The following is a 16,247-nucleotide window of genomic DNA, read 5'->3' on the forward strand; positions in this document are numbered from 1 at the left end:
ATCTGCTGTCTGCCCTTTTGTTCTCACTGCCAGGTTCAGCTTTGTGAATGGGAGGGTGCTAACTGGCAGCCCAGTAAGAAATGTGAGCTATTGCCTTACTTGTACGGCTTTTACTTTGCTTTCAAGAGGCTGAAAACAGTTATAGAGATCAGTTCTGTTGATGGCTTCTTTTTTCTCTATTTTTCTTGAAATCCAGTCTGTCCTATCTGTCATGTTAATAAAGCAAAGGTAACAACAATTTTTTTTTCCTGTCTTTTCTTTCAGATAAAATTGAAGATGAATTAGAAATGACTACGGTGTGCCATAGACCCGAAGGACTGGAACAACTTGAAGCACAAACCAATTTCACTAAGAGAGAACTTCAGGTGCTTTACAGAGGATTTAAAAATGTAAGAACCACACTGCAGCGAACTGAGTCCAGTTTGTACGTCCCCACCAGCCTCAACTGCTCAGCTGCAGTTTGTATCATTCCCCTGCTAAACATTAGTAGTTTTGTGTTAGATCTCCCCTACTGCAGCAAAATGAGTGCAATCTGCCTCTCCATCTAATATTTATAACACTATAATCTGCCTAAAACTGGGTTTGGAGGAATGTTCAGCACATAATATTCTCATTAAGTTTGTTTCCCAAATGTCAGTAAGCACGCTGCAATTTCCTCAACTGTGCCTGTACTTCAAGATTACCTGAAAATGTTTTTTAAGTTTACTTAATTCTTGCCACCAGTTCCTCATGTTCAAATGTGGGTGGTACTGTTTGCTTGTGATTAGCTGCACAGGATGGGGTTTTTTTTTTATCCTTTCTCTAGCTGGAGAAATCTTGCTTTTGTAGTCAGATGTTACTCAAGCACATTAGGACTATGAGGTCTTGCGTAAGTAAGGAATAAGGCTGGAGTGGCAGAAACCAAAAAGAAATCAAAAGTAAATGGATGTCAAGACTGAGGAGACAAAAGAGAGACTACAGATTGAGGTGAAAGCAGGAAATGTGCCAGCTGGCATGACCACATGCTCAGAACATTACTGTCCTCGTCTTTGTGAACTCCAGCCACGTTCTCCCCGGGAGCAGGGAGCCTCTGGTCCCATGAGCCTCAGCTTGTAGGTCACCTGCTGCTGCCTCCGAGGGACTCATCATAATCAACAGAAACAGGGAATTTTGAGGCTACGTGGAGCAGATGTTTTATGGACCTTTAAGAATGGATACTCATTACTTAGTTGCCTGAGGGTCTGGATTTAGTCACCTGGGTGGTTCGTGCCAGCTGATGTTTTTATGATGATTAATAGATCTGTATCGAGCTAGCTCAATAAACACAATGTGGTTTTTCAGTTGTCTTGCAGGACAGCTCCAGCATTTCGTCTGCCGTCGCAGTGAAATTCTGTCATTTCTTGGAAAGAGAAAGTCAAGTCTGTTGGGTAAAGGCTTGCTGAAAGAAAGCTGAGCTACCTTAAATACAGGCGGTGTTGAGGGAAACCTGCAGGACGTAGAGAAGGGCCTTTCTTTTTGACAGATTCTTGAAATGTGATTGAATCGCATCTCCAGTGTATCTGTGCCTTCTCGAAGGAGTCTGATGGTTTCATCCTTTGTTTCATCGCTCGCCTAAGCAGGCCAAGGCATAGCTCAGCTTTCTTATATCAGGTTGTTAGGACAAAGCAGTCTATTTTCCACCAGCTGCTATGCACACAATACACATGGAGCTTTAATATCTAAGGTTTAAATGGAAATGAAAGGGCAACTTTAGCGTTTGTAGCATATAAATCATGGTTGCAATGGGATGAGTAATTATGCACAGCAGGCAGACTAACTCAGCTGTTACCGTATTTGCTGTTGTACCAAACCGTCTGCTTTTGGGATGATGTTACAGTGCCATCTGGAGATTGAAAATCCCTGTGGGAATGCAGTCATTTCCCTCACTCTGACCTGTACTTAGTGCTTGCTCTCAGTGATGGTGCAGGTCCTGTTTAATCATGAGGCAACAGCTGGACGATCACAGGGCACTGGTAAGGGACAGGGAGAGAACGAGGCCCGGCCTGGCCTGGCTGCAGTCACAGGAGCTGCAGGTTGGGTGTTCATGGATGGTGTTTGGCCAAGGCAGTTCAGCACAGCCTGGGGTAGCCTCCGGACTAGTGCCCTGGCTGACCAGCGTCCTAATTCTCAGTGCTTTTAATCCTGCTTGCTCTTTGTCTCTGAAATCTGTTTCCCCAATCCCTCTAAACCTTCCCGGTCTCTAACCAGTGTGTCACTGGTCAGATCCGGTGTTTCTGCCCCAGAGCGATGGAGGCTTCCAGCCACTTCAGATCCTTTGCCACGCCAGAGAAGCAGAGCATGCTAACCAGGCCAGCGTCCTTGTTGCCTGGCCAAACGTCCCCTCTCTCTTTGCCTTCAGCTTTCTTTTCAAGTTGTGGAAGGGTGCTGTTATCCAACATCTCTTGATGCTACAACCAAAAGTTCACTTTTATCTTAGCAGTTCTCTCTGTCCCCGAGCTGCGTTCTTCATTATGTAGAATAGTCTGGTTTACACCTTGGAGTTAGCTGCTGTCGGACTGGAGGCAGATAAACGTGAGCCGTTTGCATGATTGCTCTGGCTGCGGTTCTGCAAAAGCAAGATAACAGAGACAGCAAAAACTGGCAGAACCTCTGGTGGATCTTGCCTGGGTTTAGCTTAAGAAAACAAAATGTGGTACTTTCTGTCGCTATGTATTAGGAGAGAGAGTTGTTTGAGCTAAAAGATGATATCGGCGTGGGAACAAAATGGCCATGAGTAGGCATAGGCTGGAAGTAGAAGAACGTTTCCACTCCCCAGAGGAGTGAAGCTTGGAGAACAGCTGTGGAACAGGAGGGAGGAGAACACAAAACTGGTTTTTAGATTAAAATCGATAACTAATGAAGCGACCAAAAGTGGCAGAGGTTTGAGCTCAGTAATTCAATACCTCCCATCTGGACCGTGTTTCTAGTGACTTACATTCTTTGGAATTGAGTGCATGGATTTAAAAGGATTGGGATTTTAGTGGGATGTTTGTGCTCAATTTGGAGGGGTTCTGTGCTGTTAAGGGAAATGATTGTTAGCTGCAAGGGATAATTTTCTAATACTAAATCACAAACCAGATAACCCAAGTAACTGAGGGGCTGGGGGAGACATTCTTACCTTGCTTTAGTGTGAATATTTTAGCAAATCTGTAATGGAGTGTAGTATAAGATGGTAATGATCTGTAATAAATCAGATTTCTTAAGACCAAAGTAAACAGTGTGAGCAAGGTAGAAACATTCTGATACTTGAATAATCCCTTAAATATCTCTGAACTGGGAGAATATACTAAGAGCAACAAAATACATGGGATGTGTGAATGCTTAGGGATGCAAATCGGGATTGTGGATCCCGAAGGAGAATATGTTAGAGTCTGTCTGTGGTCAGCTATTAACACCTCTGGTTTAGCAAACTCTGACCCCCCCAGTACTCCTTTCCACGTTCTGGCCAGGTTAGCTGAGAGCAGCCTGATGGGCAGGCCCACTTCATTTTTGCTGCTGGTCCCTGCCTGTCCGCACTGCACATCTGTGAAAGCAATCAGTTAAGTTAATTTCTGATTCCAGCAGAAGAAAGAACAGCAAGTGCAACTTTAGTGTGATTTTCTGTTTGGTTTTTTTGATGTGGATTCAGCTCCGTTGTGGTTCCGTATTTTAAAAGAAGTCTGAGAGGGTGGATTCAAATGCATGACTCATGCTGTTGGTGCTCGATAGTTCGCTTTGTGAAAGTGAGTTGTTGTTTCTGTGCTTAACAGCAATACAAAAAATATTCACTGTTGTTGGATGTTTTAAAAGAATTCATAGGTTAAAGAAATGAGAGGTGTTTACCTGAAATCTAACCCCCTGCCATTGAAGGAAGGCTTTATGAATGCTACGGTGTAGAACTGTGCTTTTTCATTCTGCCAAGAAATGTTTCTTGAATGAGTAAGTCTGTCTTCAGTGGAATTTAAACTGACACTAAGCTTACCTGCTGCTTTTTACAAGAGAGATTTCTTTTGAGTCAGCTGTGTTAAGTCATGCTGTAGCACTAATGAGGCCTCTTGAGTGTTATTTGCCTTTTATAAAAACAAAATGGTGATCAATTAAGTGCAAATGAATTGGTACCAGCACATGTGTCTGAAAGCAGTTACAGAGAGCTAAACAGGCTGGTCCACATCCACGCTGCCTCTCCCCAGCACTCTTGGAGCTTTGATGCAAACTCTCATTTGGCTTCCAGATGGAGCATCAGGAGCAATGGATCATGTGGAAATTCAGGAAATTTAATCAGGCACAATGGCCAAAACTGCTACAGGAGACTTTGTGTCTGTGAGGAGAGGGCCTGCAGCGGCCACCTCTCCTCTGTGCCTGCCCTTCACAGACTTCAACTTCATTCTCAGGTTGCTTGTGGTGGGCTGGGGTTCCTAGTGAACAAGATCTATTAATGTAGGGTTGTGGAAAGCATAGAGAAAATAATGATGAGTCCCTACATTTATAAACTGTCTTTAAGCACGTGAAGTGATGGTTCTTAGTGCAGATAATAGTTGTATTTATTAAGGTGAGAGAAAAATACATCTTCACTGGGTGTGTTTGGCCAGTAGCACTGTGCTGGAAAGGATGGTTAGGTGCTGTGCTAGGCTTGGTTTTAAAGAGAATGACAATTTGGTCAAATACTCTGAAGTTCTGCAAAGGCCCAGTGTGGCTCTTGGAGCAGAGCACTCCAGTAACCAAGGAGAAGGTTTCTACCCAAGAATGACTGTTGATAGTGTACTTGGTCTGATCTATGTTTAAAAGATATAATAAATAAATACCAGATTATTTAATGTACATTTAATTACAAGCTTTAGGAAACATGAACTTTGGGAGAATATTTTTATGGTAGCTATTACCTTCTATTAATTATTCTTCATTTAATAATTTCTAGCTTATTAGAAGTGACACAAATAGATGAAAAAGTAACCACTTTTCTCATGTCAAAGAAACCCAGCAATGGCTGTTTTACTAGGAGCTTTGGAATGTTTTAAGGATACTCATCTAACCAGGAATTCTGCCATACAGAATTAGCAAGTTTTGTCTGTAAATGAAAAACCAAGGTCTGGTCCTGCAGCCACTGGCTTTAGATATTCCAGTTGGTCTTTTTGTCCCCTTGCTGTGGAACAAGCCTTGAACGCTGGCTCTGAGAGGGGTGGCCCCGGCGAGGTCAAGACCACAGTGTTAGGTTTGGGTTTTGTTTGGGACACTTAAACATAACCAGTGGAAGGACAGTTGTCAGGATGTGAAGATACTGAGTTTTTAAAACATAATTTCAGGACACTTCAAGCAACAAATTGTCTTTTCTTTATCTCAAATCAACTATGTTTTTATACCCAAATAAGACAGCAGGATTTCTTCTGCATTGGAGGAAGAAACTCAGATCTAATCACCCTAATTTCAGTAGCGAACAGGTATGTGCCTAAGGAACTGGCTCTGATGTCCCCTGAAGTACCCCTCCTTGCTCTCCTTCAGTGACTCACACAGGTTAAAGTGATTTCTCTTGTTCATTCTGTCCTTTTTCATGGTTAGTGAATGCATATCAGCAGCAGGTGATGGTGGCAGATCAGAAGCTTGAGAAACATGCCTTTTTACTTTTATACGCTTTTTATGGTGGAATAATTTTTTGTCAAAGTCCTTTTTGTTCTTAAAAGGTATCTAAAGAACTCATCAATAAATAAGTCATAGACTTGAATCTTCCTCCAGCTTTTTGTGTCACCAATTCAAAGGGATTTTTCCTAGACTTCCAAAGTTTACTCATCTCAAATTCAGCAACCTGTAATGCTACTAGAATAAACATTTATCTGTCGTGGATCTACAGAGTGGAGTTTAACATGCAGTGAATGTATTTGCAAATACATGTATTTGCTTTGCAAACCTACCCAGGGCCATGATACGCACTCCAAAGCCTGCTCTTTAATGAAGTCGAAGCCAAGCACAGAATTATAGGAAGGTTAGAGGAGTTTCCACCCCAACAGCATCACGTGGTGTAGCAGGCACATTCCAGGTAGCGTAATGTGGGAGTAGTGTGTGTGTTTGTAAAGGCTCTGGAGCACTGTCCTCTTTCAAACTCATTTCTGTTCATCCCCAACCTTGCTTGTGCTACAACAGCATCTCAGTCTGCACAAAGTCATGGCCCTCCTGGATGTTAGGCAAAAGAATGAACTCTTAAATGAATTTTCATTACTTTAGAAGGTAAGTCCAGGAGGAAGACGTGATATGCTACCTGAAAACTAGCCAGGGTTAGCTAATAGACTGGATTAGCCTTAGCGTTATTGAAAACATCTGAAAAAGTTTCCATCCCATTTCGCCAATATTCCAATTAGGATTTATTAGGAAAAGAACAGAGAAACAGGGAGAGAACACAATTATGTTGCACTGATAAATGAACGGTGTACAGGCCTCTTGAACATGGCTTGCAGACCTGGGCTGCTGTCTCAAAAAGGCTACGGTGGAAATGGAAAGATGCAGAGAAGGGATGGTTAAAGGATGCTCAGTGCCTTCTGTGATTCTCAGGGTGGGATGCTTCAGCCTGGAAAAGAGACAACAAAGGGAAGATCTACCAAATCACAAGTGGCAAGTAGAAAAAATGTCAGAATCAACTATTTCTCTCTGTCTCTCTCTGTCTCTCTGTGTCTCTCTGTCCCTCCCTCCCTCCCTCCCTCCCTCCCTCCCTCTCTCTGTGTCTCCCTCTCTGTGTGTCTCCCTGTCTCTCCCCCCCCCCCCCGTCTCTCTCTCCCCCCCCCCCGTCTCTCTCTCTCCCCGTGCGCCCCTCTCTCCCCGTGCGCCCCTCTCTCCCCGTGCGCCCCTCTCTCCCCGTGCCTCTCTCTCCCCGTGCCTCTCTCTCTCTGTCTCGCTCTCTGTCTCGCTCTCTCGCTCTCTCTCTGTGTCTCTATTTATATACACAAGAACTCAGGGCTATCAGGCAAGGTAATAGGAGTCGGGTTCCAAAAACTGAAAGCTGGTGATTCCTTATAGATTTGTGAAACTCCTTGCTGAAGGACCTGTATTCAAATGGCACAGCAATCATAGTGTGACACAGAAAGAGGAATGCATGGAGTGAGTATTCTGCCCATAACTGATGAACTGTCTTGATCCCAAATCTGGCCTTCGGCTTAGTCATAAGCATCAAACCAAGATACGCGCACCGGGTTGGTGAGAGATTCTGACTCAGCCAACTCAGCTAATCCATCTTCAGCGTGTCCTACCAGGAGGTTATTTTATTGTTTTGCTCTGTTTGAGTTTTCAGAATTGGTTGATAGGCAAATCAGACTGCCCAGACTCCGCAAACACACCCAGCCAGCACTTCCTACCCCTAACTACCATGATGGCTTGGATTTTGCTGGACTGTAGGAGAGCAAGCGTGAGCCCTCTGGGCAGGGATCCCTTTTCCCTTCCCAAATGCTGCCCCGTGAGGCTGCTTAGTACGTCGGGAGATTCAGGGCAGAAAATCTGCCACCCTTTTCCTGAGTGTTTGCCCTCATTCGAAGCAGCCAAAAGTGAAATGAAATACCTTATGTTCTAGTACCAGAGCTTAAAAATCAAATAACCCCACAGGGAGCTAGGTTAGAAAATTTGCTTGGGCACAGTCTGGCTTCTCCGAATTGCACAGAAGGCTGAGCACACAAACAGGTTAAAAATGGTCTGATCTTTTTCAGCCTAATACTAATGCTTGTTTGTAAGGGCTTACGAGTATAGCATGTACCGTTAGCCTCATGGAGCTGGTGTCAGGTATCCGACTACAATCTGCTGCTGAGGATTAATGAATTCATATGTGTAGAGGCATCGGACAGGGAAGTATCAGCTGGCACTAACGTTATTTGTAATTATTAGATGAAAGCTTCATATGACAGAAGGCATGAGCTGCCTGTCTAGATTGTCCTATAAAACAGCGATTAAACACTGCTGAAAAGACTGTTAGAAGTGTTAATAATGGTGAACCACGCCTATGAGATGCTTGAGATGAAATTGTAGTCTGAATTTTTTTAATTTCTTCAGCTGCACAGTCTGTGCATCCAGAGCACTGTGAGAACAGGAATGTGATTTGTGGAATTGCTCTCTTTGGGCTTGTAGAGTTTTCCAGATGAACCTTTACAGAGCGGGGCTTTTTTCTTTTTTGGTTTTCCAACAGGAATGTCCTAGTGGGGTTGTTAATGAAGAGACATTCAAACAGATCTATGCACAGTTTTTTCCGCATGGAGGTAAGCGGGGTACTTCGCGTCTGTCGGGTTTGTTGAAGCATGCCTTGGCATTCATTACTGCCAGCTGGCTGCAAAACCACTTCAGATAATCTGTGCAAGAAATGTGAATTGAGCTCAAGCTTTGCAGGATCTTAAATGGAAACACAAACATCAAGGTAATAAAATTGTTAGGCCTTCTGAACAGTTATTTCCCAAGACTATAGACCCACACTGTCAGCTCTTTTTTCCCCAAGTCCAAAATAGAAGCTGGGGACTGATGTTTTGGGGTATTTTTTTACTGACTTTTCGGATGGCAGAAAGCTGAGTCGCTTCCTCTCGGTGTGTCTTGGCTCCCTGCTGCTGGACTGCTGTGCCTGTAGTATCTAGCACAGAAGAGTCCCAGACCTCACTTTGGTGTGCATATTAATCAAAATCTCCCTAAAATTCTTGAAGCGGTTCTCAGCTGATGTGTGAACTCCTACCTACCTGAAATGATCGTTTTTGGTGTTCATGTGACTAAGATAGGATCATGTCATGTATTGGAATATTAAAGTAGTACATTAAACCTCTCAAATCTTGTATGTTCTTGCCTTTTAAAAACACTTAAAAATCTATATGTTCTTCTAACTAGATATGTTCTGTGGGGATACTGTTCTCAAATGGAAAGAAATGAGTCCTGGGTTTAAATAGCTTTGTCAGGAATCCTGAAATACTGAATCTTTTACTAATACGCTCTGCTCCGCAGTAGCTGCAGAATACACTCGTTGTGGAATGATGACTGAAGCTTCTGCAAGAGTGTATGTGTGCAGGTGCATTTACTTTAGAAAGGTCATTAACAAGTGGCTTTGCAAACAAATGTCACGATAAAACAGGTTATGCTTATGTTTTACAATGCATGTGATGTACACCTATAGAAAGTTTACATTAAATTTCAGTACGGATTTGATTATTTCCTGTTGTGGTTGTTTTTGTTATAAGAAGCAACCAGTCATTTTTTTTTTTAACAAATATGCAAGCATTTAAGTATTTATAATCTTAATGTATTTCTGGATGTGTTTCGTGTTTTCAACTTGAGTGCCAGTAAGTCCAAGGAACTTGCCTTTTTTTTTTTTTTTTATTTTGTGCCCCATTCCCTTGAAATGTGATTCTCCCGTGGTTAATGATGATGACAGTACAACCATGCTTAATAATAAATCAGTTTAACAGCAGGTGTGATTTTTGCATTTTGCACTATTTTCTTTCACTTGATTTCCAAAATGTTTGTGTAACCTTTCATAAACTGTGAGATTTCATATTCCTCAGAGATTTTTTCACTTTTATGGCTCTCTGTACAGCTAAACTTGTGCATCTCAGAGGTAGTAAAGTAGCTCTGAATTATAAAAACTTTGTGCAGTGTCATCCCAGGCTTGTGATGCTTTTGTTGGAAAGGACTCCTACCCTTGACAGGTTTTCATTTTTGCTGATGTGTCATTAAATGGTACTAGTGATCTAGTATTTCTTGATGTACATCATACCCTATTGAAATAAGACCTCTAGTTTAATATTTTTAGTTCATTGTTTAGTTTAGCTTAATTAGTTTTTAGTAGGACTGTCATGTAAGTAATTCTGTGGTTTTCTTCTGGAGCCATTTTATTTGGCTCCAATATTTCTCTTAAAAATATAACATTTTTTTTTCCTACAGTCCAGTGTATTCTGGCCTTATGGATGACAGTATTTTAAGTATTTGATTTTTCTGCACACTGTTACAGGTTCCTGGTTTGAATAATGTGAAAATATTTAATGATTTCATAGAGATCAGAACCAAGAGATGCCGGGTCCCTCCTCCTGACTGCCTGCGTGGCACAGGGCCGCAGCCTTCAGCTGAACGCCCGTGCCTGGAGTGGGAAGGTGCAGGCTTGACTAACGCTGTGTGCTGGAGGCAAAGAATAGAGGAGCCAAAAAAGTGTGTGGCTGCTAGAATAGCAATGAAATAATTAAGGGAATTTAATGTTAGTTGCTTCCACCCTGAAAAGTTGGGCTTTAGTGATACAGAGAGCAGTGGAATCACCTCCAGAGCAGAGAGTCGGCCAGTGAAGGTCCTGAGGTCGTACACCGGATTTGATTTTTCCTGCATACCATTACTGTTTTTCCCTGTTAATAGCCATCCTTCACATGGCCATAGAAACTGTTCTTCTCAGCAGAAAAGATTTTCTGAACCAACAGTTTAAGATTCAAAAGGACAGAAATATGCCTCAGATGAGGTTGCTGTTCAACGGTCACGGGCCAAACTCCGGTTACTGGAACTAGACCCTTGGAACCTGGACAGTCCCTGGGGATCCCTGCTGTATCTCACACAAAGCAAACGTAGAAGAGGGAGGCCTACGTGCTGCAGTCGCTCTTTGGTGTTTTTGCTGTTTTTGCTGTTTTTGCTGTTTTTCCCGACGGAGCTAATACTCCATTTGCCCCAAAGATGCTCTTGGGAGGCTTTTTTTTTTTTCCCCCTCATTTTTTCAAGCACAGCCCCATGATCCAGATTGTTTCAATTGTAATAAAAGCTGCTACATTTCAAGGCTGTTTTAAGGGAGGGCGTGTGGGGAGTATGCAAGTCCACGTTACCATTTCCTAGTTCATAGAATATCTGACAGTACTACAAGGTTGGTTTTTTATACAACAGCAAAATAAGGTCATGAATGTTGTCTAGAGCTGGTAGTGTATAATGAACTGTTGTACCAATTGGTGCCTTTTGTGTTTTTCAGATGCTAGCATGTATGCACATTATCTCTTCAACGCATTTGACACTGCACAAAACGGCTCAGTGAAGTTTGAGGTAATTGTTTTGCATCCTCCTTTGATGCCTCTTTCTCAGTTTTGTGTTTTTAAGCTTCTCCATCCATTCTTTGTAAACTAGTAGGACTTGTTGGGATTATGGGTTAGAGATTTCAGTCTAAAATCAGTTGATACTTTAAAACCTGGTGCACTTTAGTTAATGCAGGTGGAGTTGCGTTTTTCCTTTCCCTAAAGAATGTAATGTCACGTTATTCAGTTGCACAGGGAGAAAGCGCAGAGATTTATGTAGAGAAGAGGAGAGGCTGAAGGATAGTCCTGTCCAGTGATTTGCCCAGATAATTTGGATGTCAAAGAAAAGCCAGTACATCGCATCTTCTGCAGTCATCATGCATTGCAGCATTACATTTGTATGTTCCTGGAACAGGGGTGGGCTTTTTAGCTTATTTGATATATTGAACGAGCATCTTAGGTACTTCTTTCCTAGGGAAACCAAATCCCCCCTTTAATTAAAAGGCCTGTTGCTGTGACTACAAATAGCTGTCCTTCAAACCCACACGCATAGTTGTGCAGCAAAGGGGTATGTTAAGTCATAGGCCTTATGGTGAAGGATAAACTTTGTATTTGCAAGACAACTTACTGTGGTCATAAAGCTAGAAATCTCAGGCACCCTTGCCTTTGCGATCAAATGGCTAAGAACTCCAGTAATTTCCAGGTGAGACTGAGAAATTAGTTAATTTATCAAATGTGAAATGGGAGTGTTACCATATGTGTACATGTGTGTCTGTAGTGATGGCTGCAGTGGGAGTTTTGCATGTGGCAGCTATTCAGTAGTTAGAGACTTCCAGAAACCTAAGCAGGCTGTGGCACAGAAAAATGCTTAGGTAAGTATTTAATTTAAAAAAAAAAAAAAACAACAGTGCTGAGCTTTCCTTCCTGGCAAACCTGTCTCTTTAGTGGTTGTCAAATATGGGTATTTTGTCCCCTTTTTTGTATTGTTCAGCAAATTCAAATTCCTGAGCCTTGGGAAAAAGAAGCAAAGGTTTCGAAGAAGGCATGCACTGCTCCATGCAGAGCTAGTGGAGAAAGCGTAGGAAGGACTAAGGACAGTAAATGGGGAACCCTGAGCTGTAGAGCTCTGTTAGCTTGAAGCTCTGCCTCTGCTAACAAATCCCTGTAGTGATGCCACTTATGATACCCGAGCCGTTGTGTGGTATAAACAGTAAATCAAAGTTATTGAAAGCAATAACTTTACTGTAAACAAAAAATACAATTAAAATGCTGCATCCCACACTGAGTAATTAGTGAGGGAAACACATCTGGTCAAGTCTGACAGATCTTGCCAGAGAACAAAACCTGAGGCTCCCTGTGTTAGAGGAGACGGGGATCTTTGTCTCTCTCAAGGTGGACGCAGAAAGTGCTAGATTTGCTTCCTCCTCCTCCTTCACTAGCATCCTAGGTCAGGGGTAAGAAAGCACTGGCTTCCAGTGCTGCGGTTAGAGTCCAGCTGCGTTTAACCTGGCGGCAGCAGTCTGAGCGACGACTCCTTGCAGCAGACCATTTCTAGGAGGGAAATTGCCACTGGAGCATCTCGCAGCACTCGTAAAAGCCAGGCATGTGTCACTTTATCGGATGCTGTGTCCCTTGAGCTCAGCCAGAGAGGACACATTTTTGGAGGAGTGTGTCAGAAGAGATTGATAACCATATGCTCTGTTTTGACTGGCATTATGTGACTCAGGGGAACATGTTATGAAAATTCACATTTCTCTCTCTACCTTGAACCAGGATTTTGTGATGGCATTGTCCATTCTGTTGCGGGGAACTGTTCATGAGAAGCTAAGATGGACATTTAATCTGTATGACATAAACAAGGATGGCTATATAAACAAGGAGGTAAGGCTGTTTCTGACGAATGTGGTTGATTTCTGAGGAGAGCCGACTGGTTTCTGTTGCAGAGCACAATTAATTTTGCATGCAGGTAATTAAATGCTAATCAGACTGGACTTGAGCATTTATCCGTGTCTAAGTAAAGTGCACAGTGATCTTACTTTGCATGATTTTGTAGACATATTTTCCTATATGATAGTGCCTTTAATGGATTGCTTTAGCCAGGAGCAAAATCCTAGTTACAGCTGTGAGCAACACAGCCTTTGTGAAGGGGAGGGTGGTGGTGACAATAGCTGCTCAGTGGCTGAGGTGCAGGGGGTTTCTGGCTGCACTGGGAGGTATGGTGTGAGCTCACTCGAAGCACTGCAGGCTCCCAGCACCAGTCCCAAATCCTGCATTATCATCTGGTTTTATCCTCTTATCTGGTATTGCTTGTTTCCTTTGTGGGAAGCCTTCATTTTGAGCATGCTAACCTGAACATTTTGCAGATAGATCTTGGTCTATCTTCTCAAAACTATTGTGTGTAGCTGGAGGGTTTGTGGCTGCTGCTACTGGTCATGGAGTTGTGTGGCAGTCTGTGCAAGGTGTGGAGAAGGGCTGGGTCCCCAGTTCCTGCTGTGAAGGTCTCTGACCCCAGAGGAGGCTCTGGCACAAGGTCGGTGTCGCAGTGCTCTGGATTGAGCCACTGTGCAGCCCAGCACCGTGCCCAGCAGCTGCTGTGTTGTAGCACACGTCCTGCAGTGCTGCCTGGCCGGAGCAGGGAGCTGAGCGCTGTGGGAGGCCCCAGCATGACTGTGGCCAAGTCATGGCACAGTCAGAAAGATGCGCTTGTTGTTTATAGATTAACTTGTATGTGCCTGTACATCTGTCTGCATGCAAATGTAAAGGTCTTCTCTGTGCTGTTTTGTAATAGGAGAAGGAGGGTAAAGAAAAGGGCAATGAAAGAAAGAAATGTGCTGTAACTTCTACTAATGTCCCTTTTGTGTTTGTGTTGGCACGCTACTGCTGCAGGAAATGACGGATATTGTAAAGGCAATTTATGATATGATGGGAAAGTACACATATCCCGTGCTCAAGGAAGATGCTCCAAGGCAGCACGTAGAAGTATTCTTCCAGGTACTTGATTTTTGATGTGTTTTTCGTAACACTTGAGCTATGTACTGATACACTTTACTGTAAGGTTAGCCCCAAGTTCGATCCTGTGCCCCAGTATATTTTCCAAAATAATAAGCCTCTGCATGTGTTGCAGCCCTTCTGTGCTTCTTCTCTCAACTGCCTGTAAAGACACAGGAATATGGGTGCTGGTTGTTGAGGCAGTGAATAAATAAACGATGTAGTAAGGGCAGAGGTTGCGGTGTGTGTCAAAGAAGGAATAGTTGGAGATGACCTCAAAAATGCTTCAGATACCAGAGTAAACAAGTCCTTAGCAGTCGGCAAATTTTCCAGTGTCACTGAATCTGTAATCTAAGCTTGTAAAGTGCCCTAGGTTTATAAAGGTTGCCTCTAATGTGATGTTATACTATAACTGCAGTGTTACTTATGGAAACAAAAATATTTTTTTATTTTATTTTACAGAAAATGGATAAAAACAAAGATGGTGTTGTAACTTTAGATGAGTTTATTGAATCGTGTCAGGAGGTAAGGACAAAATTATAACTGCAATGAAAGATCTAGCTCATGCCACAGCGTTTGCTTTCCCTTTGAACAAACTCCATTTGAAACAAGATGCTGCTCAGGATCTGAGCTTTTCTTTGCTCTGTGAGAAAGCCAGCTTCAAGACTGAATTTCTGGTGGTGCCCTGTGAAGTCTGTGACTGAATAGAGAAGTAGGGTCAGGCGAATCATGGGAGAGAGCCTCTTCGTTTCCAGTCCTGGTGGCCAGTGCTTTTATTTTCCTGAGTAAGCTGCAGAACCTGATTCTGTAGACGAGCAGATAACTCTGGAGAAAGCTTATAATGCCCTTAAATGTCCTTATTTTTTTTTCTTTTTTAATTTTTTTTTTAAGACGCTCGTACTGCCTCTGTGTGCTGCCCCTGGATGTTATTAGCAGGTACCACGTTGCTGGAACTGCCCGATGTCCAAGGTCTCTAAAAATCTTGTAATTACCCACTGACTTATAAAACCAGCTGATGTTTCATGGCGAAATATTCAAGCAAATGCTGTCATCATAGCAATGATTCCCCTCTCCCCTGTTTTGGAAATAAACTCCCTCTTGCAAATTCCATACGTTAGGTTGGCTGTGATAACTATTTGCTGGTATTTTAGCGCTGGCACAAAGACAGGCATCTGCATTAACATGCAGTTGGCCAAGTGTCTGTTGTCTTAGCCTGTAATTAACACTCTGAATGTGTGCTCAGAGGTATCTCTAATATTTAATCAGTACAATAATAGCCTCTGCATTTTAGAAAGTTTACAATGGTGCAAATAATTGCATACCAGCCCTCCTGTGTATTTTACTTCTCCTGGAAGAATCTTTCCTGTTCTGCAGTGGAACAGCGATTCCGTACCTGAGCAGTGGGAAGACGCACACTGTGGAGAGCTAGGCTGGCTCCCACTGTTTCTATGTTAAATCCGGCTCTGGCAACACCCAAATTACTGCTCAGTCAGGAACTTCACGTGGCAAAACCCTTATTAGCAGATGCATAATGCAAGGCTAATTTTTTTCAGTTACTTCATTATTGGTCCCTCCTGATTGAGTTTATTTTTGTCCTCATCTTTAATTTGATCATTTGTGTTGTGCATTATTCTTTCCATTCCTAATTTGCCTCCAGGCTGGATGTGTGTGTGTGATGAGTGGTCTCAGGATTGAAGCAGCTTTACTTTACTTGTTAGTTTGTTTAATGCTGTGCTTTGTTTGGGTTTGACATCCTTGCACTGGGAGCTGTGCAGACTTTGGCACTGTCACGTGTTGTTTCCTGGCAGATAGAAGTGAGCCCTGCAACACGAAGATGTTTGGTCTTTCTTTATGTAAAACAAGCCCAAATGCAGTGCTGTACTTCTGCTGCTGTTTCTCAGGATATGGCTCCCGGGCAGTGAGCTCCTGGCATTGCTTTGGAGAGGATGATTGGTTGCCCATGCAAGGCAATTCCTTCTACCTAGTACCCACCAGACTGGGTTAGAGGTGAGATAGGTGGCTGCAGCCTCAAAAGAAGATGGAAGAATGAGAAGCAATAGATCCCTTAAGCTGCTCAATGTGGAAAATTATTTTCGTGTTACAGGCAAACAGTTATTCTAACTGAAAAAAAACCATTATGTTTTTGAATATTACTCTGGTTACTACCTCAAAGTATGATTTCAAGGCTTCATGAGAAACAATCCAGTATTGCTGTTGTGTGTCTCCAGCTTTCTCATTTGGATCTAGGAACCTCGGGGAGGCCAAGATTGCATGTATTTGGTTTTG

At 42.8% G+C, this 16,247-nt stretch overlaps 1 protein-coding gene across 3 annotated transcripts in view; it reads left to right on the plus strand.

The window, feature by feature from the left end:
• The window catches only part of KCNIP1 (potassium voltage-gated channel interacting protein 1), a 395,949-nt gene that overhangs the window by 374,589 nt on the left and 5,113 nt on the right, over positions 1-16,247 (plus strand). For all 3 annotated transcript variants that reach the window (XM_086759042.1, XM_086759044.1, XM_086759045.1), the window contains exons 2-7: positions 265-389; positions 8,150-8,219; positions 10,934-11,004; positions 12,747-12,854; positions 13,860-13,964; positions 14,424-14,486. In XM_086759042.1, the coding sequence (XP_086615168.1) occupies positions 265-389; positions 8,150-8,219; positions 10,934-11,004; positions 12,747-12,854; positions 13,860-13,964; positions 14,424-14,486 (542 nt within the window). The remainder of the gene's footprint in view (positions 1-264; positions 390-8,149; positions 8,220-10,933; positions 11,005-12,746; positions 12,855-13,859; positions 13,965-14,423; positions 14,487-16,247) is intronic.

The sequence above is a fragment of the Chlamydotis macqueenii genome, chromosome 14 (assembly GCF_036417535.1).
Source record: "Chlamydotis macqueenii isolate bChlMac1 chromosome 14, bChlMac1.mat, whole genome shotgun sequence".
In the NCBI taxonomy this organism is placed as follows: Eukaryota; Metazoa; Chordata; class Aves; order Otidiformes; family Otididae; genus Chlamydotis; species Chlamydotis macqueenii.